This window comes from Olea europaea, chromosome 1 (assembly GCF_002742605.1).
Source record: "Olea europaea var. sylvestris chromosome 1, O_europaea_v1, whole genome shotgun sequence".
In the NCBI taxonomy this organism is placed as follows: Eukaryota; Viridiplantae; Streptophyta; class Magnoliopsida; order Lamiales; family Oleaceae; genus Olea; species Olea europaea.
In genome coordinates, this window is record NC_036237.1 from 1,908,816 (window position 1) to 1,933,108 (window position 24,293).

At 30.6% G+C, this 24,293-nt stretch overlaps 1 protein-coding gene across 2 annotated transcripts; it reads right to left on the reverse strand.

The window, feature by feature from the left end:
* Window positions 1–9,900: 9,900 nt before the first annotated feature.
* Window positions 9,901–12,803, reverse strand: LOC111411860 (pectin acetylesterase 8-like). 2 transcript variants are annotated; one of them, XM_023042620.1, is made up of 6 exons: window positions 12,430–12,522; window positions 12,270–12,350; window positions 11,664–11,842; window positions 11,485–11,558; window positions 10,826–10,955; window positions 9,901–10,221 (listed from the first exon to the last, which is right to left on the reverse strand). In XM_023042620.1, exons 3-6 carry the CDS (start codon window positions 11,839–11,841, stop codon window positions 10,181–10,183), a joined length of 423 nt encoding a protein of 140 aa, XP_022898388.1. In that variant the 5' UTR covers window position 11,842; window positions 12,270–12,350; window positions 12,430–12,522; the 3' UTR covers window positions 9,901–10,180. The 2 variants fall into 2 exon arrangements, with proteins under 2 accessions (XP_022898388.1, XP_022898303.1); XM_023042535.1 differs by lacking the exons at window positions 11,664–11,842; window positions 12,270–12,350 and having other exon boundaries at window positions 12,430–12,803.
* Between the last annotated feature and the right edge of the window lie 11,490 nt (window positions 12,804–24,293).

The window sequence follows — 24,293 nt, forward strand, 5'->3', positions numbered from 1 at the left end:
CATTAAAGTTTATTGGTGAATGACATTTGTATCCCTGTAACCCTAAAAATTATTACTATTATATCCCTGATTCTTATCTATAAATATAGGGCTTTGATTTTCAATAATACACACAAAAAGTTTATTGAGTTTTCTCTATTCTATTTTCCTCTCATTTTATAACACATTATCAGCACGAAACTCTTAAAATGTAGTAATTTTTTTCATAATCATCTATCATGTATATCAAAATTAATTTAATAATACGTGAATTTTACATATACATATATTGAATCTGCAATACGTGATCTCATCTTTCTCGATCATTATATTTTCTTTGTACCTCTTTTTGAATTAATTAATATTTTTTTCCTTTACACCAATTCACGTGCATTTTTATGGAGATATATTTATGTTAAATCAATTGATATGCATTAATTCATGTTCCTATACCCTCCTTATATTTAGATTAGCCCTTTACATTCTACACATACTTATAATTTTTTTTTGTTTAATTGGTCAATGTTCTTTGTAAGCAAACTTCAATTCCAGATCTCTATTTTGGCTGATTCCATATATATATAATATACAATTAACAAATAACTGTACCCAACTCATATTTTCCCTCAAATCCATTGATTTTTACAAATTTCATGCCTTAATTGGTTATTACTAATTCGGTTCTTTTAATTGCACATAATTAGAATTTCGTGCCATAATATGTGAATAGGTTTCTACATGTCACCAATTTTTTTTTTTGTGTTTCACTCGACTCACGTTATTAATTCAAAATAATATTTTACATGTGTTTGTGTATTAATTAATGGTGAGCAATTGGATGTATTATTATTATTTTTATATTTAGTTATGAAACATTACATTAAATTTATTTTTAATTGTTGTTGTTCCTGAAATAGCAAAACATTATATTTAATATTTCAGAATAATATTAATCATAGATCTATTCGTTGTTGCTCTAGAAGTAGCACAACATTATAAGAATATTATTTGCTTTTGAAGAACATAAATTATAACTATCAATATTCCAGAAGAATATTGACATATTGCACGTGAAGAAATAATAGTAAAATATAATGTGCTCCAGAAGTAGCATATGTTTCGAAAAACATATTATTTCAAATTAGTGTTTATCCCTAGAGGAAAACACGTAACTTAAAGTCATGTTGATATTGACTATTTGATTAACGTGTGATGATTAATTATATTCTTCGAAACTAATTGCATTTTTTTATTGTGTAGTTAAACAAATGGCAAACATTACGAAACTTGAGTTTGCTGCACTTGAAATATCTGGTAAAAATTATCTATCATGGATACTGGATGCTGATATCCATCTCGTCTCAAAGGATCTGGGAGAGACAATAAAAGAAGGAAACAATGAATCCCTGTAGGATCGTGCAAAAGCACTCATTTTCCTCCGTCACCATCTTCACGATGGATTAAAAATTGAATATCCCACTGAGAAAGATCCACAAGTTCTTTGGAAAAAGTTAACTGAAAGATTTGATCATCAGAGGACTATAATCCTCCCTAAAGCCCGTTATGAGTGGATGCACCTTCGTTTGCAAGACTTTAAAACGGTTAGTGAGTACAATTCTGAATTGTTCAGAATATGTTCAAAGTTAACTTTGTGTGGAGAAAAAATCACCAATGAAGATATGTTGGAAAAAACTTTCTCCGCCTTTCATGCCTCGAATGTGCTCCTGCATAATCAATATCGTGAGCGTCGCTTCAAAAAGTACTCAGAACTTATATCTTGCCTACGAGTTGCTAAACAAAATAATGAATTGTTGATGAAAAATCATAGATTACGTCCAATTGATTCTGTACTATTGCCTGAAGCAAATGGTACTATATTGTCCGAAGCAAATACAATATCAAGACAAGGACGTGGACGTGGACACGGACGTGGACGTGGACACGGACGTGTACGTGAAATAAATCATGGAAGAAATAATCAACAAAGTTATCAACAACAAGGCAATAAATTCAAAAGCCACAAAGCAAACGAGAGTGGCAAATCTAAAAAGGAGTATGAAGAAAGTTACTTCAGAAGTGGAATGAAAGGGCATTGGGCACGTACGTGTCGTACCTCAAAACATCTTGTGGATCTCTACCAGAGATCAATCAAGGGAAAAGAAAAATTGGAGACTAATTTTGCTGATTATGATGATCCAATTGATGTGACTCATTTGGATGTCTCCGATTTCTTTACTGATCCAAATGGAAATATTGACCATTTGGTTGGGGGTGGTGTGATGGAAGATATAGATTAATTTACTAGTATTTCTTTCGTTTTAAAAATTCAGTCTGAAATATGTTTTTACTTTTCCACACAAAAAAAAAACTCTATTATGCACCGTTTATTTCATGATATTAAGTAATTTTTACTTCTTTAAATCTAAATTCAAGTTTTTTTTTAAAAAAGAATTTGTTTATTTTGTTATATTTATAGATTCATGATGAATAGTCAAGACAGCTGCTTAATTGATAGTGCAACTACACACACTATTCTTCAAGACAAAAAATACTTTTTGAACTTAATATTAGCTGAAAATAATGTTAACATGATATCGGGTGCGTCGAATATCGTTGAAGGCTCCAGAAGTGCTTGTATTATTTTACCAAATAATACAAAATGATATATTGACGATACACTTTATTCTAGCAAATCCAGAAGAAATTTGCTTAGTTTTAAAGATATTCGCTGCAATGAATATCACATTGAGACGATGCAAGAAAATAATGTTGAATATCTTTGCATAAATTCTTTTGTATCTGGCAAGAAGCAGATAAAAGAAAAATTTCATGCACTCCCGTCTGGCATATATTTTACATTTATAAAAATGGTCGAATCAAATATTGTTACGAACCAGAAGTTCGTTGATTCAAAAAGTTTTATACTTTGACATGATCGACTTGGACATCCAGGAGCCATAATGATGCGTCGAATAATAAACAACTCACATGGATATCCTTTAAAGAACCAGAAGATTCTTTTATCTAATGATTATCCATGTGTAGCTTGTTCTCAAGGCAAGTTAGTTATTAGACCTTCAACTACAAATGTCAATATTGAATCTCTAACTTTCTTGAAAAGAATACATGGAGATATATATGGGCCAATACACTCACCATGTGGACCATTTCCTTACTTTATGGTATTAATTGATTCTTCTACAAGATGGTCACATGTTTGCCTACTTTCAACTAGGAATGTAGTATTTGCTAGACTACTTGCTCAAATCATAAAATTGCGAGCACAATTCCCCGATTACTCAATCAAGACTATTCGTCTTGACAATGCTGGTGAATTTAGATTACAAGCATTTGATGATTATTGTATGTCAATTGGGATTGAAATTGAACATTCAGTTGCACATGTTCATACACAAAATGGTTTAGCAGAATCGTTTATTAAACGTCTACAACTTATTGCTAGACCATTACTTATGAAAATGAAACTCCCAACTTCTGTTTGGGGTCATGTCATATTACATGCTGCATCATTGGTTCGTATAAGACCAACTGCCTATCATTAATATTCACCTTTACAACTTGCATTTGGTCATGAACCTGATATTTCTCACCTACGGGTTTTTGGTTGTGCTGTCCAAGTTCCTATTTTACCCCCATAACGTACTATAATGGGTCCCCAATGAAGAATTGGGATTTATGTGGGTTTTGATTCACCATCTATTATTAGATATCTTGAACCTTTAACGGGTGACTTATTTACTACACGTTTTGCAGATTGTCATTTTGATGAAATGACTTTCCCAACTTTGGGAGGAGAAAAACTATATCCTGAAAAACAAGATAGAATTTCTTGAAAAGAGACAACTCTATCTCACTTTGATCCCTGCAGCAATCAATGTGAACAAGAGGTTGAAAAAATCATTCATTTGCAAAGAGTTGTAATTCAACTACCTGATGTATTTGTTGACACGAGAAAAGTGACAAAGTCATATATTCCAGCGAAAAATATTCTAGCAAAAATTAATGTCCCTGTAGGACAATCTGCTATGGCAAATGAATCTCAAATATGCTAGAAGCGTGGTCAACCAGTTGATTCAAAAGACTCTATACCTCGAAAAAGAAGAGTACAGGAGAAAAATCAATCAAAAATTTCAGAAGAAATCACATTAGAAAAGATTGATTAATCAAATATTGAATATACGGTTCCTGAAAAACCAGAGGTGTCCGAAAATAATGACATCTCAATAAATTATATGATATCTCATAAATTATGGGAACGGAATAATATTGTTATAGACAATATTTTCGCCTTTAACATGGCTCTTGATATTATGCAAAATGAGGATCCTGAACCACAGTCTGTCAATGACTGTCAAAATAGAAATGATTGGCCAAAATGGAAAGAAGTCATACAGGCAGAATTGAATTCTTTGGAGAAACGAAAAGTGTTTGGACTAGTAGTTTGAACACCTGAAAATGTAATCCCTGTTGGATGCAAATGGATTTTTGTATGAAAGAGAAATGAGAATAATGAAATTACAAGATACAAAACCCGACTAGTGGCTCAAGGTTTCTCCCAAAGACCGGGAATTGATTATGAAGAAACATATTCTCCTGTAATGGATACCATCACTTTTAGGTTCTTAATTAGTTTGACCGTGTTACAAACGCTCGATATGCGCCTTATGGATGTAGTAACTGTCTACCTATATGGTTCACTTGACAGTGACATATATATGAAAGTCCCTGAAGGATTTAAGGTGCCAGGAATAAATGATACATGTCCGAGAACTATGTTCTCAATTGAATTGCAAAAATCATTATATAGATTGAAACAATCCGGACTCATGTGGTATAATCGCCTTAGCGAATATTTGTTGAAAGAGAGTTATAAAAATGACGATATCTGTCCATGTGTTTTCATAAAGAAAACAAATATTGGATTTGCAATTGTGGCAGTTTATGTTGATGATTTAAATTTAATTGAAACTCCTGAAGAGCTCAATAAAACTACAGATTATTTGAGAAATGAATTTGAGATGAAAGATTTGGGGAAAACCAAATTTTGTCTTGGATTACAAATTGAACATTTTCCAGATGGATTATTTGTTCATCAATCTACTTATACAGAAAAAGTCTTGAAACGCTTTTATATGGATAATGCACATCCATTGCCACCACCTATGTTTGTTCGATCACATGATGTGAAAAAAAATTCATTTCGTCCACTTGAAGATGGAGAAAAGATTCTTGGTCCTGAAGTACCATACCTTAGTGCAATTGGAGCATTAACTTATCTTGTAAATTGCACTCGACCTGACATAACTTTTTCTGTAAATCTCCTTGCAAGATATAACTCTACACCAACTCAAAGGCATTGGAATGGTGTTAAACATATTTTTCGTTACCTAAAAGGTACTATTGATATGGGACTATTTTATTCTCAAAAGTTAGGATCTGCTTTAGTGGGATATGCAGATGCAGGTTATCTCTCCGATCCACATAAAGCTAAATCACAAACAGGATATGTGTTTACACGTGGAGGAACAACTATATCATGAAGACCTGTGAAGCAATCCTTGACAGCAACATCCTTAAATCATTCTGAGATTATTGCAATCCATGAAGTAGGGCGAGAATGTGTATGGTTGAGGAATATGACCCATCATATCCAATCATCATGTGGATTGAATTCAACAAAAGATAGTCCAACAATTTTGTTTGAAGATAATGAAGCTTATATCGCACAACTCAAGGGAGGCTATATCAAAGGTGACAGGACGAAGCATATTTCTCCAAAATTTTTTCATACACATGAATTTCAAAAGAATGGTGATATTGATATTCAACAAATTCGCTCAAGTGACAATGTGACTGGTCTATTCACAAAAGCGCTGCCAACATCTACATTCAAAAAATTAGTTCATGAGATTGGAATGCGTCGACTCAAAGATTTTCAGTGATCAATATCAGGGGGAGTAACTGTACTCTTTTTCTTTCGCTTAGGTTTTGTCCCATTGGGTTTTCCTAACAAAGTTTTAATGAGGCAGCATTTAATTTTAATACTTCAAAATAACTGTACTCTTTTTCCTTTATTTGATTTTTTTTTCCCATTAGGTTTTTATCAAACAAGGTTTTAATGAGACAGATATTTTGTAATATGTCATTCAAGGGGGAGTGTTGTAAATAAAAAGTCCATTAAAGTTTATTGGTGAATGACATTTGTACCCCTGTAGCCCTAGAAATTATTACCATTGTATCCCTGATTCTTACCTATAAATATAGGGCTTTAGTTTTCAATAATACACACAAAAAGTTTATTGAATTTTCTCTATTCTCTTTTCCTCTCATTTTATAACACACACACACATATATTGACTTTTTTCCACCACAGATAGATTTGTCATACTTGTTAAAAATTTGACTAAAAATAACAAAATTTTAATATAAAAGTTGATGGAATGTATAGTTGAAAAATTGTAAATCCCAACGTGTAATTAAAATTAATTGTTGACTTTAACCAATAAATTTTTGTAGCTGAACCAAGCTCCGCTTAATGTGAAATATGTTTTGGTCTATAAATACAGATTAACCTACTCATTCTAAACATGTATATTGCAAAGAATTGCTCCGTATGTTCTTCTTGCTTTCACTGGCAGTGGCACCACCGTCGAATGCTACCAACTCTACCAAACCGGCTGCCAAAGCAGCTGTATTAACATAGAAATTCCATAACCGTTTGGTATACGGCCGAATTGTTCTATGAACTCGCACTTTAACATCCACTGCAATACTTCTTTCAACCTCCAAAACCTTACCTCAGTTAGTGACACTGAAAAACTCTCTTGCGTAGAGGTGGTTAATATTTCAGAATCCCAAACCTATGTTAAGAACTCGGAGCGACAGCTGGCAAGGACATGATATGCCCCTGTTTGGCCCCCATTTTTTGGAAATGAAAATGGGTCGAATAGTATTTTTTTGAAAAATGAGTTGTTGAAAAAGAAGAAAAAATTTTCGATTTACCTTGGAAGATTGTGTGATTGAAAATAGAATGGAGAAAAATGGAATTTAATGGGGCCAAAGGGGGGCATGGCATGCCAACCAATTACAATGGGAAGAATTATTCTATAAACCTCAATTTTGATTCTACTCCTTATACCTTGTCAGATGCAAATCAGCTAACAACAGTTGGTTGTGATGACTTGGCCACTGTACTACAAATTTCAAACCAAATCCATGAGTACAACGGTATTGGTTGTCTGTCATTCTGTCTTGACATTAGAAATCATTCTATCGGAAAATGCCTAAGCTGGGGATGTTGGCTAACCTCCATATACAAAAGTGACTATGTCAATGTTCGACTGGTCGACATGCATACTAATTGGGCTCCCAATAGGAAATATTACCAGTGTAGTTTTGGCTCCGTCGGAATGATTGGCAATCTTGGTAATTTCACTTTCAATATGATGAATTATTCTATAGCCCTCAATTTTTCTTCTACTCCTTATACATTGTCAGATGCAAATCAAATAACAGCAGTTGGTTTCATGACTTGGCCATTGTACAACAATTTTCAAACCTAACGCATGACTACAGCGGTATTGGTTGCCTGTCTTACTATCCACGCCTTAGATATCCCATCGGAAGATGCCCCGGTATGGGCTATTGCCAAACCTCCATATCCAAAACTGACTATCTCTATGTTCGACTAGTCGACATGCATACTAATTGGGCTCCCAATAGCAAATATTACCAGTATAGTTTTGCCTCCGTTGGAATGATTGGCGATCTTGGTAATTTCACTTTCAATATGATGAATTATTCTATAGTCCTCAATTTTGCTTCTACTCCTTATACATTGTCAGATGCAAATCAAATAACAGCAGTTGGTTTGATGACTTGGCCATTGTACAACAATTTTCAAACCTAACCCATGACTACAGCGGTATTGGTTGCCTGCCTTGCTGTCTACACCTTAGATATCCCGTCGGAAGATGCCCCGGTATGGGCTATTGCCAAACCTCCATATCCAAAACTGATGTTCTCAATGTTCAATTGGTTGACATGCATAATACCTGGGGGAAAAAGGGCAAATATTTCTTTTGTAGTTTTGCCATCGTTGGAATGACAGGCGATCTTGGTAATTTCGCTTTTAAATTATCTGATCTCAATGATCCAACAGCATTCCCAAAGAATTATAAAGAGTTTATAGATAAGCCATTGGTGTTAGATTGGAGAATTGGTCCTCTTTCGAATTGCACAAAAACTTCATGTGGAAAGAATAGTTTTTGCATTAGCTTGGATATCATCGCAGGTGCAAGGAAGGACATGAGGGCAATTCTTTCCTAAGTTTAGGGTGCCAAGGTTAGTTTTAAATCACTATTATTTAATTAAAAGACTATGCATTTGGCTATCCAAGAAATCTAACAGTTATTTGCTTTGATGGTTGATGGGTGGGTGGCAGATATCGATGAATGCAACAATAATTCGTCTGCCTCCGATGAAATTTGCATCAATACTTTGGGTTCTTATAGGTGCCATTGCCACAATGATTATTATGGTTACGATAGAAAAGAAGATATTGGTTGTGTACGAGGGCCGGTGTCTCATAACAAAGTGACGATAGGTAATTTTCAATTAATTTTTGGCATATTACATAAGAAGAATTTATTTTTCTTAAATTTTCCTCCTTTCAAATTACAACTTAGATTTTTTAATGTAAATTTTCTTGTTGAAAATTTTTCTTGTAATCAATATTTCAAATTAATTTATTTAAGAAACTGTAATCTATTAAAGAATAATTTTCCCAAAAATATTTAATTCTTAAAATTATTAATGAACCAATTGAATTCTTTTAGCCAAATTCTATTTAGAATATTTTCAATAATGTAGAAAAATATTAGTTAGATATATGTAATTTTTTATTTCCACTTTTTAATTAATTTTATTTTTATTTGAGAAATTATTATACCATCAAATTTGAATTTAGGAATTATAGGGTTACATCTTTTACTGTTTCAAACAGCAAATTGTAATGATTTTACTATTCATGTAATAAAAATGTAAAAAATATTGTTATAATTAAAATACTGATTTTGAAACGTGGAATAATTCTGGAAAAAAAAAAAAGTTCAATAAAAACTTAATTGATTCTTTCAAAAACTAATTTTTTTCCTTGAGCATAGCAAATAAGCTATTTTCTTAAAATCACAGAAATACCAAACCCAAACCTTAAGATGCAGAAATACTTAATTCTGAGCAATAGATAGAATTCAATACTAACTTGACCATCACTCAAGTAAATTAAACAAATCAATATATCAATCACAGTATGAAGAATGCACTACGAGAAATTTATTCTTTCCCTACAAATAAAGAAATTTATTCTTTCCCTACAAATTTTATTTGTAGGAAAAAATCTTTACAGACGAAAAATTTTTGTAGACACATTTGTGGAGCAAACATCGAGAGGAAAGGTATAAGACGACGAATTTTTTAAATTTGTGGGCTAAAGATTTTCCTTACGAACCCTTTGAAGACAAACACAATTCGTCGTGTAAGTTTTTCCCTAACAAAATCATTTGTCTGCTAAAGTTAATTTTACCCACAAAACAATTACGTTTTTCCCTACAAATTATGTTGCAAGCTAAATTGTATTTTTTCCTACAAACAAATTTTGTGGGAAAATAATATTTATGACAACATGGTACATATTATTTTGTGGGCTAAACTCTATTTAAAAATAATTTTGTGGGGAAAACATATTTGTAGGTTATTTTGAAAGAATTTGTAGGGAGAAATTAAATTATTTCATATATTTTTTTTTTTGCTTATATTGTAGTAATTTTTTTTAACCTTATTCAAAATAATATAAAAAGACCAAAGACTATAAATTAATTAAACATGTGTCAATCAATGTATTATTAAATCAAAATATTTTACCAAAACACAAATATAACAAAATTTATAGTTCATCCAAATCCAAACTAAGTAATTTTCAATTTACAGGCATCCAGTAAAAGAGTAAATAAAGAAATGACTAATGATTCAAAGAAAATACAGTAAAAGAATACAAGGCTCTGAGCTGATCATTAGCAAGCTTGCTTTTGAGCTATGCAGCTTGTAGCAATGAAATCACTCTGGTGCTTGTAAATGTGGATTAAGTAATAGATAACATATAGCCCCTCTAACTGTTTCTTGATCAGTTCACCGGGAATGCCTTGCTATAGTTTTTCAATAAACCTATATAAGAAGGAAGTCTTCTTAACGTTCTATAACAAAATATAGATAATAATGCAAAATCGATGCTAATCCACCGACTGAACATCCAGACAGAATGGCCTACATAAGAACACTCAAGTTAACGATAGCAAGTAAGAATGTAGTCTAAGTTGGAGGAAAAAACATAAGAGAAAATCATTCATTTTCAACATTCTTTCATTCCTTTTTCTAACAAATCATCGATGATAGCAACAAAAACTCTTGCTCCTCTGAAGTATAGTTTAGTAGCCTGATCGAATATTGACCCAAAAATTAGAAGTTTCCATAAATATTCGAACAACAAAGAAATTCACTATATGTTTGAAAACTGCCATTTCATTATATCTAACGACTTCTAGAAAGTGAAAAAGAAGATATAAGGGTTCATATTTATTATATGATGCCATTTCATTATATCTACTGCTTCTATATCCAATAAATGATGCTCCATGACAATATCTAACCTTTATCCTATTCCAATTATAAAAATCTAGAAATTCAAATATAGACCATATTTATTAAAGATAACACTGAAAAATATAAAAGTTTTAACAAAATCAAAATCAATCAAAAATGTGAAGTATACCTGGGTTAAACTCTATCTTGTTGCTCAAAATCCCAGAAAACACAACCTGCTTAGCCATTTTCTTGAAGGAACCTAAGCAATTATCTTTACGTTCAAGGCAAGTAGTGACATTGTTGCACCATCCTCCTCCCTAGACACGAAGATTAACAGATTTTGTTAAGTTATTATAGAGGATGAAAATTCATTATTTTTATGCATAACTTGGACGTGACCTGTGAAAAATCCGGATGAAAACCATTCAAGCGGTCAAAGCGATATGAAATAATAAAAACCATTAAGTTTAACTTTCTATACTAAAATATTCAATTTCAACAGGTTCAAGCGTTTGGCCAAATATATCTCTGGTACATGGATGGCAAAATGAAAAGTGAAATACTCAGTTTGATTGCCAAAAATGCAACAAGAAGAAGATAAGTTTTATTCTATATAATTTAATCAATTCCATTGTGATGTTTGTTGATCTCAACATCATCATTTTTACCATGTTTCAAACATAGTTACTACATCTTTTCCTATTGTATGAATTATATTCTCTTAAAAAAATTAGGTAACTACTCTTATTTCCTAGGATGATCTAAAGTATAATCTTTCGATGATCCATTCTGCTACCATAAAAAAACTGTATATATATTTTAATAGCTTATGAAAAAAGGACTAACCTCGATATGAACCAACCAATTGTTAATTCCTGCACGAGATCCCCTATCAAAATGATATGCCGGTGGACTACCGTCTAAACAAATTGCAAACACAAAGCAAAAAAAAAGAATATTGAATCTTTTTTAAAAATATATATATGCACGTAAAAAAAAAATAGAATTTTGCTCTAAATGTTAACCCTTAATGTTTTGCCTGCTCCTTTTGCCACAGCACTCTGAACACCTTAATGTTTTGCCTGCTCCTTTTGCCACAGCACTCTGAACATAAGTAATATCAACCAAAAATTCTTCTGTTCTTATCATAATCAGCATACAAACAAGAATGTAGAGAAATTCCTGTAATCTTCCATTCATCATTCTGTCCAGATTTAAATGGATTCACTATTAATTCGAGAAAATAACAGAAAAATGCCAAAAAATTAAAAATGAAAATTAAAAAAAGAAGGGAGAAAAAAGAATCTGCCTTTAAAAAATTACCAATACAAGAATTATGGCATATATATAGTAAAAAAATGGTAATTATATTGTTCAATTCCATCCAACCGTATGCCAATATTCATGTTAGAACCCATTTTTGTCAATGCAAAATATTGAGACTTTTCCCAAAAAAGATAACATCTCTGTTTTTCCTTGGAAGCAAAGTATGTTTTCTCAAATGATTCTTTCTCCAGCAAGCAATGCTAAACATGTACAATGACAAACTAATACAGTAAAAGATACAACAAAGAGTTAGTAATTTTTTTGATAAAATGGAATAAGAGTTCAAATGCTTCTGATAAACTCACCTTAAATCGGATAATCAAAAGATCTTTCACTAAATGAATTTTTATTCAAAACCCAGATTACAGTTTTGGGTCTAAACGGGTCTGTAGGACAAGACCAGACAGTGAACCAATTAATAAAAATAATAATTAAAATTAAAAAAACACAAATTAGAGCACTCACGAACTGCTTTCACAAGCTCTCTCGATTCTGAACAAAATTGCAGGTGACCCATGGTGGTACTGGATGCGCCTGGTTGAGAGGAGGAGAGTGGTGGTGGTCCGCAATCGAAACAGTGGCTGACGATGGTGGAAATATGGCAAAAATCATGGTTGGTAGCGCATTTTTGGGTGATGATTGGGGATGTTTTCGACAACTCCATGGCCCGATGATGACTAGAGGTTGAAGAGGAAGGTGAGGGGGTTCGAATGGTAGTGGGATCTGGTGGTCTAGGTGGCCGGTGGTGGTCGATTGTTGAGGAAGAAGGCGGCAGTTCTTCCATGGTTCTCTCACGCACAGTGATGGAAAAAAGAGGAAGAAGCGGCTATTTTCCGTGTTTTAAAAATTTTGCGTGTTTTAAATTGGAAAAATTTCCCACTAATTTTTAGCCTACAAACAGATCAAATTTTTTGTAGGCTAAAAACGTATCTTGCCCTTTAAATTTTATTGTTTGAAAAGAATATAATTTTTTTGGAGGCACAAGTCCTTCCACTATTAAAAATTTTGAATCGAATCATTACCCTACAAATGTCTTTTTGTAGGAAAAAGTGAACTCCGCCCATAAATTTTAATTTGTCTGCGGAATTTTTGTAGGGAAAGTATATATTTCTTGTAGTGATGGCAATTCACGTTCGAAAATCTATGCTCCCAACTTAAGTATTAGGGCATGTTTGACAAAGATTTTGAAAAGTTAAAATATGTTTCTAACACTGAGAAGTTTATTTTGATCATGTTTGAATAGTTTTTTAATAGTGTTTTGTTCTTTTAAGATTGCTTTTAGAAAAAATTGATAAAAACTGACTATGTGATAAAGCTATTCTACAAAAAGTCCAATATTTTACTGTAAGCAAGCCTATGGGATATAGCCGGAAGGTCTTAACCCATGTTTTCAATTCCTCTAGAGTTAGTGTTCCGTGAACGCTTCCGTTGGATACTTTAATCGATTGTGAAAGCTGGGATGGTGAACAAGTATCAAACTAGCAAAGAACCACAGACAATTTCAGCTAATATCATCATACGCCAGCAAGTCCAACTCACACAAGAACACCTATAAAAAGAAAGTATTTTTTAATTTTATTTCAGAACTTTCAAATTTTTTTTTTTTTTTTTTTTTTTTTTTTTTTTTGGGAATTTTCATTCTTCTTCTTTGGCTTCACGTATTATTTTGCACTTCTTAGAAAAATATGAAATTGAGGGTCTGATATGTGTAGGGTGTACAGAAGAATTGAGAATGCATGCCATCAAATGAAATTAATTAATTACTTTGAATAACACAAGGGCTTATATTATCAGAAAAATGGCTGCATTGGGCTTCTGAAACACCACATTTCAAAGAGATTGATTTCTATACATTCCGTTATTGCAAGGCAAGTACATTTGTGCGTATCTATCTATGTAAGAATAGGTTGTAGAGGGTGGTGGTGCGACCAATATGGCTATGTGGCGATAGGGCTGATGGAGGGAGACGATGATTTTTGGGTTGTAATCCTTCTATCGAATCTTTGGACCATTTGAGTAGCTGTCTGGCCAGAAGAAAAGCCCAATGGGCCTTTCGGGTGATGATATCTTTTTCATTTTTTATTTTTTTTACTTAAATAGCACTAAATTGAAAATTTAAATATTACTTTTATTGGTATGGGAAATGGAAAAAAATAAATTGACTAATTAACTTTTTTTTCTCTCTCATATTGAATTGAATGGTGGGATAGGAGGTACTAATTTGATAATTTGATGAGAAATATCTGAAGTGAGTTTTCTCTACTCTAATTTAAAAAACAAAAATATATTCATGTGATCAAGTGACAATAATAGCACAAAAAACACGTGTCGTTAGACTAGTAGCATTTTCAAATGCATTTTCTAAGAAGAAATAGCAAATATAATATAAAAGGAAAAAGGAAAGAGAAAAGAGAAAAAGTCTTCAAATATATATATATATATATATATATATATATATATCCAGGGGATAAAATCAATGCACTAATGGATTTTTTATGTTAACATAAATAATTTTTTGATTAGCAACATCTACACTATTTTCTAGTAATTTAGCACATTGGGATGGACATAGTGTAAACTAAAACAAAATAAAACTAATTGGAAACGGAATAATTTTAGATAACCAAAATGAAACAATGATATAAGTCGGATTACAACCATTATTTATTTATTTATTTTTACCCCTAGCAAAACCTTAAGAAAAAAAAATTACTTAAGCAAGGTAATACTTTGATTTCCTTTCTGTGTATTGTGCTCAAATGGAAAATGGATTATAACTTAAATGACTTGTGTTATTTATACATTTAAAGTTGAAGTTTTTAGATAAAATACCTTATCCTTAATCATTAACAAAATTCATCTTTGTGGTAGGCCTTCGATAAAAATAAAAGAATTTGAATGAACGTGAGATGCAACGCATCTTAGAATCTTCATTCAGAATAAACAAATATGATTCCTCTAATGACTTAGATTTTAAATGAATTATTTAATGCGAGATGGAAATGACAATTAGGATGTTTACATATATGAAATAGACAATAACATTATTATCAAACAATAGAAAATTCAAGAACAGTATTTCACTAACCTAAAAAATCTATGGCAAGTGGATGGGAGTTTTCCAAAATGATATTGATGTTTTTGTCTATATGCTCAACTTTGTGGAAATTAAATGGATTAACTTGGAATGAAGACCAAGAAAAAACGTGACACTTTTACAATTACACGTACAGAGCAGTAAAGCCGTCTATTGCAGAACAAATGTGTGATTAATTGTTTAATAAAAAATATAAATTTATTTATATTTATTTTATAACCTTTTAATTTTGATGAAGCCGTTCAATATAACATGAGGGTAGATAAATTGTCTTAGCTCAGATTCATCTTTACTTATTTATAAATAAATTACCTGAGATGCATTTCATGAATAGATAAATTGAACCTGAAAGTGAGAAATCGTGTTAAATATCTTTATTCCTTGACATCTTAAATATTTAGGCCAAATTTTTTCCAAGAAAATAGGTAGTTTCCTTCATAAAGAAAAGTCTTCAGCAAGCCTGTAGCTGTTTATTGAAATCGGATTCTTGTCCCTACTATACTTTAGGAATATTGACAGCATTGACTTGATGGGAAGACCAATATGTCATGACATCTCATGGCAGGGGTGGGATTTTTTTTTTCCCAACAACTGACCTAAACGAATTGGAATGGGATCGAATCGGACGCTTTAACATCGGTCCTATAAGAAACATGTAGGTTTTGGGATATTGCACAGAGAACCGATCGATTTAAATTTGATTTGGAATATTGCATAGAGAACCAATCGATTTCAGTTCGATTTTTTATAACAGTTTGCAATTCGAATGGCTTTGATCCCAACCCCCCCGCCCCCCGGGCCCTTGCCCTTTTTTGCTCACATTACAGAGACTTCTCAATGCACTTGAAACTATAATTAACACCACCATCCATTAGATCTATATTTACTTTATATATCGGTTATTTAAGATTTTTCGAGTTTGATAAAATGAATCATGAAACTTCTTTGCTATATATATTTAACCTTTATAAGTCAACATTCCAATTATTTGAGAAGCATAATGTTTTTGCACCCTCTGTTTCAAAAAATTAAACAATTATGAGGAGTAGCTCAAACCCTTTTATGGTTCATATTTATTTCATTGTTATTTGATGTGAGATTTATCATGTTCATCTGATCAAGTCTTTATAGATTTTATTTAGCCAGGAGATAAAATAATGCACTAATGGACTTTTCATGTTACATAAATAATTTCCACCAACCACATCAGCCTTTAGTAATTTATCACATTGAGACGGATATAGCTTAAAATGAAACAAAATGAAAGATTACAGGATTTTGATTACATATATTTTCAATGGAAAATATCAGTTTTCCACCCAAATTCATACTTTGGATGTTTGATTGTTAATTTTTTCATTGAAAATATGCATAATTTTCCTTGTTTTTAAGGAAAATATTTTCTCTGGGGGTCGTTGGCTTTTTGTTTTTCTCAAAATAAGGAAAACATTTTCTTTTCTAGGTGATTTTTTTATGCCAATCAAACACACTCTAATTGGACACAAAATAATTTTTGGTAATCAAAATGAAAATTGATATAAGTTGGATAACAATCAATTTATTTAACCCTGGAAGGTACTCATAAAGAAAAAACAAAAAACAAAAATTGCTTAAGCAAGATAATGCTTCTATTTTTTATTTTATTTTATTTTATTTTTGTACTGCGCTCAAATAAAATTGCTAACTTAAATAATTTGTGTATTTATGCATATTGGATGGTTCATTTAAAAGTTCAAATTTTTAGATAAGATGTCTTACTCTTTAGAAATTAACATACTGGGCAGTGCTTGGTGTACAACACTGCTATGAGACTTGTGCTGTACACCAAGTCTCATAGCCCTCTCACATGAGGGGGCCCCACATTAATTGTAAGGCCCCCTCATGTGAGGAGGCTGTAAGTGTACAGCCTTACAAGGACTGTAGACACACAAACATTTCCTTACAGAACTTGCAATGACCTTTTAGTTTGTTCAGATACTTTCGTTGGGCTTTCTTTTGTTAAATGTCATTGGTTATTAGAGTTTTCTACAAAAACACGACCTGGAGCCACCTTAGCCTTATCAACACAGGGCCTAGTTCTAGAATTTTTCTAAAAATAAATTGACTTGGGATGAAACTAGAGGTGGCAATGGGCCGAGCCGAGCCGGGCTCGGCCTTGAATCCCACGAGCTTGGCTAGCGCTCGTGACGAGCCAAGCTCGTGGGCTCGTCTTTTTTTTTTTTAAGTGTGAAAGTGTTAAAAAACTATGATTTCTTGACCATATAAAAAGTGTTAAAAAATAAAAATGATTTAACAAAAACAATTTTTTATTTTTTTTAGTTATATCATATGATTCATATTGTAATACTTTTTATAAAGTATAAAATATTTATATAATGAAGACGAATTATTTTTTGAAATACATTTACAAAAAATATTTTTTTTGATTTCTTTTTAAAGTTAATAAAATGTAAATCCTCCTCCTTTATCCGGGCTTAGGATCGGTTACATTAATTTTAAGTAGGCAGAGTTAAAAATTGTACACGAACAACTTGTTGTAACGTGTACAATTTTTTAAAAAAAATTAAATTTAACGATTAAAAAATAATGAAATTTTGATTAATATAATTAAATTAAATATTACTTACCTGACGACATGCAACTTCAGCGTATTTATCTTATAGTCGAAAATGAGCGTCCTGCCAATCCTTCACGCACATTAACGCTTCCAAAACATCTTCTTTCAGTTGGCTCCTGACATCGGTCAAAACCCTTTTACCTGCACTAAAAGCAAACTCCGAAGCAATAGTGCTAACAGGTGGTGTCAACAGATCTTTAGCAATTGCAAAAATAATTGGCCAACGTCTTTCATACTTTTGCCAAAATTCAATTACTTCTTCTGAACTTTTTTAAATTGTTCTGTCTGTTGGCATATTATGATTGAAGCAATCAATTAATTCGGCAGGCATCGCATTTTGAGTTTCGATCGATATTTGATGAGATGCAAATGTAGACGACATGGTACTAGATGAACACATTGTAGGTGCATCATATCTAAATGTATTAATGCTTTGAAATAAATTCATTATTTCCACAACATCTTCTTCAATTTCAGCAGAAGGAATAGGTGCAGCAGAGGGTACCCGACTAACATTCGCACCCATTCTTTCCGCATATAAATCATACATTCCACATAATGTTTTCTCTAAATTTTTATAAGTGATAGGTGTATCAAGTATTAAATCTTTATTGATTTGATCAATTACGTATTTAATTCTCAAAATATTATATCGAGGGTCCATTGCGCATGCTAAAGGAAATAACATAAGTAGTTCTTCCCAATATTTTCTAAACTTTTAATTCCATAGCAATTAAAATTTCACTAAAAGCAGGATCATTTTTATATTTATGGAATGTTCTTGCAATTATATAAAAGCGTTCAAGCACCATACAGCTTGTGGGATAATAAACGCCGGATAAAATCTTTGTGGTCTCATAAAAAGATGTCAAAAATCGTTTAACTTTCAAAGCTAAAATCCAATCGGATTCATTTAACATACCATCGTCATCACTTCTAACATGTCTATTATTATAAAAGTCAGTTATTAAATTTTCGAAACTCACATGATTTTAATAACAAGTATGTAGAGTTTCATCTATGACCTACGTCGCTAACAAATGTTTTAGCAGTTGTCACCCCTAGTTCGGCACAAAAATCTTCAAATGCTTGTTTTCTACTAGGAGAAATCGTAATATATACTAATGCATTCCTAATCCTTTGAAGTTCATCGTTTATATGTTTTAAACCATCTTGCACAATTAAAGATATGACACACACAACGAATATAAAACAAATACCCACTAAAATCAGGTTGAAGTGTCCTACAAAATTTATTGACGACTACCTTATTAATACTAGCATTATCAAAAGTAAAAGATCGAATTTTAGTCTCACAATTTAATATGTATATAATATCTATCGTTTCAAACTGTAACACTGGGCAAAAAAGGTCTTCTTCTTCAAAGATTGTATAATCAAAGGAAAATGTTGGATAATTGTGTCTAAGAAAGGCTGAATTTTGGGCTGCATCGTATTTGGGACCATGTCTAAGGAAGTATCTACTTTCATTATGATAGTAACTTAAAATTTGAGCAAAATCTATAATTTCCTGTACAACAGAATTCTTTATAGAATTTCGAACAATACTGGTGCAATCACCAATTTTCTATTCTAATTCATATAAAGTTTTTTCTTGTCCTTCAACTGTAGAATTTGTTAGTTAAATAAGTTTTTCTATTTTATCAGAATAATTTCTACTTGTAGAGGCGATGTCTTTAGAAATGGGTCTTTCAAGTATATCTCTAGAACTAAGTCTGTCTAAACTATTATGCAATTTAAAAATCTCATTTTGATATTTACTATTAGTTTGTTGGGATGAGGAAATTTGATCTTCAAGAAGTTATAGTCTTTCTTCTAAAGAATGCTTTCTAAGATTTAAACTTTCTAACAACTTTGTGATAGGTCATAGTTTCACAACTATCACGAAATTGTGTTGATGAAGATGACGACGAAACTTGAGAAGGGGTTTGCATGGTCCGTCTAATTCTTTCGGATATATGAAAATTAAATCCTATCATTTCTCTACTAAAATTTAAAGCTTCTTCAAGCGTATAAAATCCTTTGAAAAGAGGGTCGAGAAATCTTTCTACTTGTTGTAGTACTTCTGGTCATTAATTATATATACCAGGCTTTCTACATTTAATTACTGCAAAGAAACTAAAATTTTTGCTTTCTACTTAATTATGAATTTGTCTAAAATGGTTGGTTAGGGCATTTATGCTGTCTAATTTTTGTTTAGAGTCATGTGCCATTCAGAGATTATCCAGTAGACAGCGCTCCCTTTCTGATAGTCTTTCTAAATTATTTCCTTTGAATCGAAGATTAGATCCTTGAGGGGTCACTCTCAGAGTGACATTCCCAAAGTTCATCATCCTTTGATCCATCCGCACCATGAAGATAATAAATTAGAAAATTAATAACTTGCCTACTAAATTATCTGCTAAAATATTATTTTTTCGTCAATATATTTTATATTAATTTTATAGCTGCTTAATATTTCATATAATTTCAACTATCTTTTGTCTTATCTTATCAAAATTTGTCTTTTTAATAAATTTTACTATAACTTCACAATATGTCCCGATTGTAAATTCAGTGTTTAAAAATAATTTAAAGCTTTCTATATTATGTATGATGGCCATTATTTTATAATCTAAATTAGTTAAATATTTTCATTTTATCTTTTATTTTTCGCTAGCATATCTACAAATTTCTTCTTCTTTTTTATCGCTATGTTTATTTGGTTTGGAATATAAAACTCCCCACATCCTAATTCACATACATCTGTTTCTATTATTTTATATTCACTATCTAATGGTAATTCTAATGGTAGTAAATTTTTAAATTCTACTTTTATCTTTTTAACTAATTCTATATCTAATTGATTAAAATATTTTTGTCCTTTACTAGATAATTTACTGTACAATGGTCCTACTTTCTTCCTAAATCTTTAATCAAATGTCTAGCATAATTTAAAGGCTTGTAATTTCTTGATTTATTCAATTTTGTCTGACAATTGTAAAATTGTCTGTACTATATGTGGCTGTAGTTGAATTTTTCTTTCTCCTGAAATTATTCTTAAAAATTTAATTAATTATTTATTTATTTCCATCTTTTTTTTTTTTTACTTATAATTAAACCATTTTCTATAAATTTATTCAATGTTATCTCTAAATGTTTCATATGTTCTTTATAGTTTTTACAATGTACTAGAATATCATCTATATATACAAAAACAAATGGAAAAGAATTAAATATACTATCCATCTTTCTTTGAAAAATAGTAGATGTATTTTTTTAATCCAAAAAACATGACTAACCACTCAAAGTGTCCTAATGGAGTAGTAAAAGTTGTCTAAAGAATAGAATCCTTTGCATTTTTATTTACCAAAATCCAGATTTACAATCAAATTTAGAACATATCTTGCTATTTAGCATATCCTTATCTGGTATCTTGTATCCATTTTCTACAGTATTGTCATTTAATCTTTTATAGTTTATAACAATTCTTGCTTTTTCTCTTTTTATTTCACTATGATTTCTAACCATAAAGGCTGCTGATCTGTGTTGACTATTAGATGGTCTTATTACTTTTAAATATAATAATTTTTTAATCTGTATGTTAAAATCTTCAATATCTTGATTCGTATGTTTTATTTTTGCTGTTCTAATTTTTATATTTTTATTTATTATTTCTAATTTAGCTTCTATTTTATTTTTATCTCAATATTTTATAGGGTCTTCTCCTATTATTTGAATTGGTTCAGCTAGTTCTAAATTTTTTTTTGTACTATCTATCTTAGAAGATGTTTTATTAAAAATATTAATTCTTTATTTCTTGGTATTAAATCTGGTTTTAAATTTTCTAAAGATAAGTTATCTAAAAATTCTAAATTTTGTTCAATTTCTGGGTCTGGTTTTGGTTTTGGTTCTAGTAAGGGTCTACCATGCTTAGCTCGCAACTCTGATGATTCTATAGTATTAATAATAAAAGTGTCTTTTGCAAAAATTATGACATCAGGACTAATTGTTAAACTTCCATTTCTACTAAACAAGAATTTTATTCCTATAACAAATTCATCTTTTATCAATGCGCTAAGTAATGTAGTCATTAAACTATACTGTCTTTCTTGAAATTTAATCTTACAATCATCAAAAAGTCTCTTTTCGAATCCCATTTTACTATCGTCCATTTGACTTCTTCTTATTTCATATTCTAATTTTTGTCTACAATCTTCTGACACTAAATCTTTTCTGATTATATTAAATGTACAACCCATGTCTATTAATGCTATCAAATTTAATTTTATCATTTTGTTTATTTGTACTTCTATTGGTATTCTGATAATTTTTGTGGTCTTTACTCTGAATATTTGACAAATTATTTCTTCCTGATTTTCTGTTTCCAAATAATTATTTTTTGTATAATTATTTATAGACAGTTTTCCTTTTGTTTCTAGATTTCTAATTATATATTGTAGTTCTCGTAATGTTTCGTGTATTTTATCTTATCTATTATTTTATTTTCTAATATTTCTATACTTTCACTATAGTCTTTATTATTATTATTATTATTATTTATTTCTTCTTTAATCCCTAAACAATTATTGCATTGAATTTCTAGACAATTCTTACACTGATTTCTATTTTTGTGTCCTGGGTATATTTTGCATAATTTATATTTATCCATCATTGATCCTTGTCCTCTAATCCATTCATGGATACATTCATCATCTTTATATCTAAAATTGAAAAATCTAGTTCCTCAAAACTATCATAACTATCTTCAAAATTACTTGTTATTTCTAAATATCTAACTCTTCATCTATGTAAATACTATATACTGAGTTACAAAATTCATTATCAAATAATTCTATTATATTACATTGTATTTCTTCAATTTTCATAGATTTAGTTGCATTTTCTTTATTTTTATATTTATTTGGACATTTGTTAGCAAAATGTCTAGGGTCTCCACAAATATAACTTTTATAGTCTCTTTTAGTTTTTGGTTTTCTAATATATCTATTATAATTGGATCTTTTATTTTTATAGTACGTCCTACTTGGTCCAATATTATATTTCTTTTTATTGTGATTTCTAGCTACGTCATCTGCACAATATTCTTTCAATTTATCAGTTATAAATTTTATAATGGCACTAATAGTTATTTCCCTTGTTAGGTTTGACTCTACACCTTTTCAAATTTTATCATTTCATGGTGGTGGTATCTTTCTATATAATCTTTCAAGTATAGGGTAATTTAATGCTAATCCTGCTGCGCTTGCTAATCTTTCAAAATCTAACAAAAATGATTGTATATATTTCATATTACTAATACTTAATTTTTCTAAGTCTTCTAAAACTTTATTTTGTTCATAAGTATTATCTCTACTGGGGTCAGAACCTATAATTAATTCTCTAATAAAGCTTGTTAAATTTCTAGGATTATCTCCTCTAGCCATTCTTAATCTAATTTCATTTGGTTTTAGTCTTTTAGCTGTAACGTACATCTAAAGCGGCCTTTCCTAAATAAGTTTCTAAGTAAACCCACATCTCTTCTACAGTCATTTGTATAAGTACACTATTATACGCTCTAATTACAGAATTTTTCCATTTAGTTATAATACCTGGTCTGTCTTGTGGTTTACAATTATTTAACTCTAAGATTAGTCATCTATCGCTTGCTAGTGGTAAACTACATCCTTCTTCTGTTTGTCTTTTTCCTAAACTTTTATATTTTTTATCAGCTCATTCAAAGTGTCTTGTAGGGGGAAAATGATATTTACCTCCTATTTTATATTCTGTATTCATGAGTTCTTTTCTTTTTCCAAATTCTTGATTTGTTTCTCTTTTAACTCTCTTGCTAGTTTTCTCCATCTTGGTTTCTATGTCTACTTGATCTTTTTCTATTAACATTCTAGTTTCTATTTCTCTAGTTTTTCTAAGATTTTTATAATATTTCATATCTATATATTCAAATTCTTTTTCATCGTCCTCGCTTTCATCTTCTTCACTATCTTCGTTTAAGGCATTAATTTCGTCTTCACTTTCGTAGTTTTCTATTTCAAAATATCCACATTCTCCTTCATTTTCCTCCTCGTTGTGTTGTACCTGTTCTGCTTGATAATTATAATTTCCAAATGTAATACTCAAAGTTCCATTATTATTTTTGTACATAATATTATTTTCTGGCACTAATATTGATTTTTGTAGAAAATTTCCTAAGTTCCAATCTAATCCTGCATTTGTCTTTGAAGAAAATTTCTTTGTTGAGATAGCCTTTATACATTTTTGTCCTAATAATGTAATTATTTGATTATTTTCTAATTTATAATTAGTAGTACTATTTTCATTAAGTCTTCCTATGAATCCTATACAAATTAATAAATTATCTTCATATCTTTTCATTTGATATCATTTGCTTTTTATTCATATTTTAATATCTTTATAGAAATTTTTTTTCTAACTAAATAGTCTGGTGTAAAATATAATATTCCACATTTATTATTCATATCTAATTCTATACTTCCTAATAATTCTCGTTCTATATCTATGAATCTGCTATCATAGAAACATACTAATACTTTAACTCATAAATTTTCTCTATGAAGCATTTTTACTCCTATTATT

What these genes read in the sequence shown, in the direction of transcription:
- LOC111411860 (XM_023042535.1), bottom strand. Translation starts at nt 12,748, where the DNA reads ATGGAAGAACTGCCGCCTTCTTCCTCAACAATCGACCACCACCGGCCA. An exon ending in AGAGCTTGTGAAAGCAGTTC is followed by an intron (nt 11,559 to 12,429) that starts GTGAGTGCTCTA and finishes CAATTTGTTTAG; the next exon opens with ACGGTAGTCCACCGGCATAT. An exon ending in ATTGGTTGGTTCATATCGAG is followed by an intron (nt 10,956 to 11,484) that starts GTTAGTCCTTTT and finishes CTTCGTGTCTAG; the next exon opens with GGAGGAGGATGGTGCAACAA.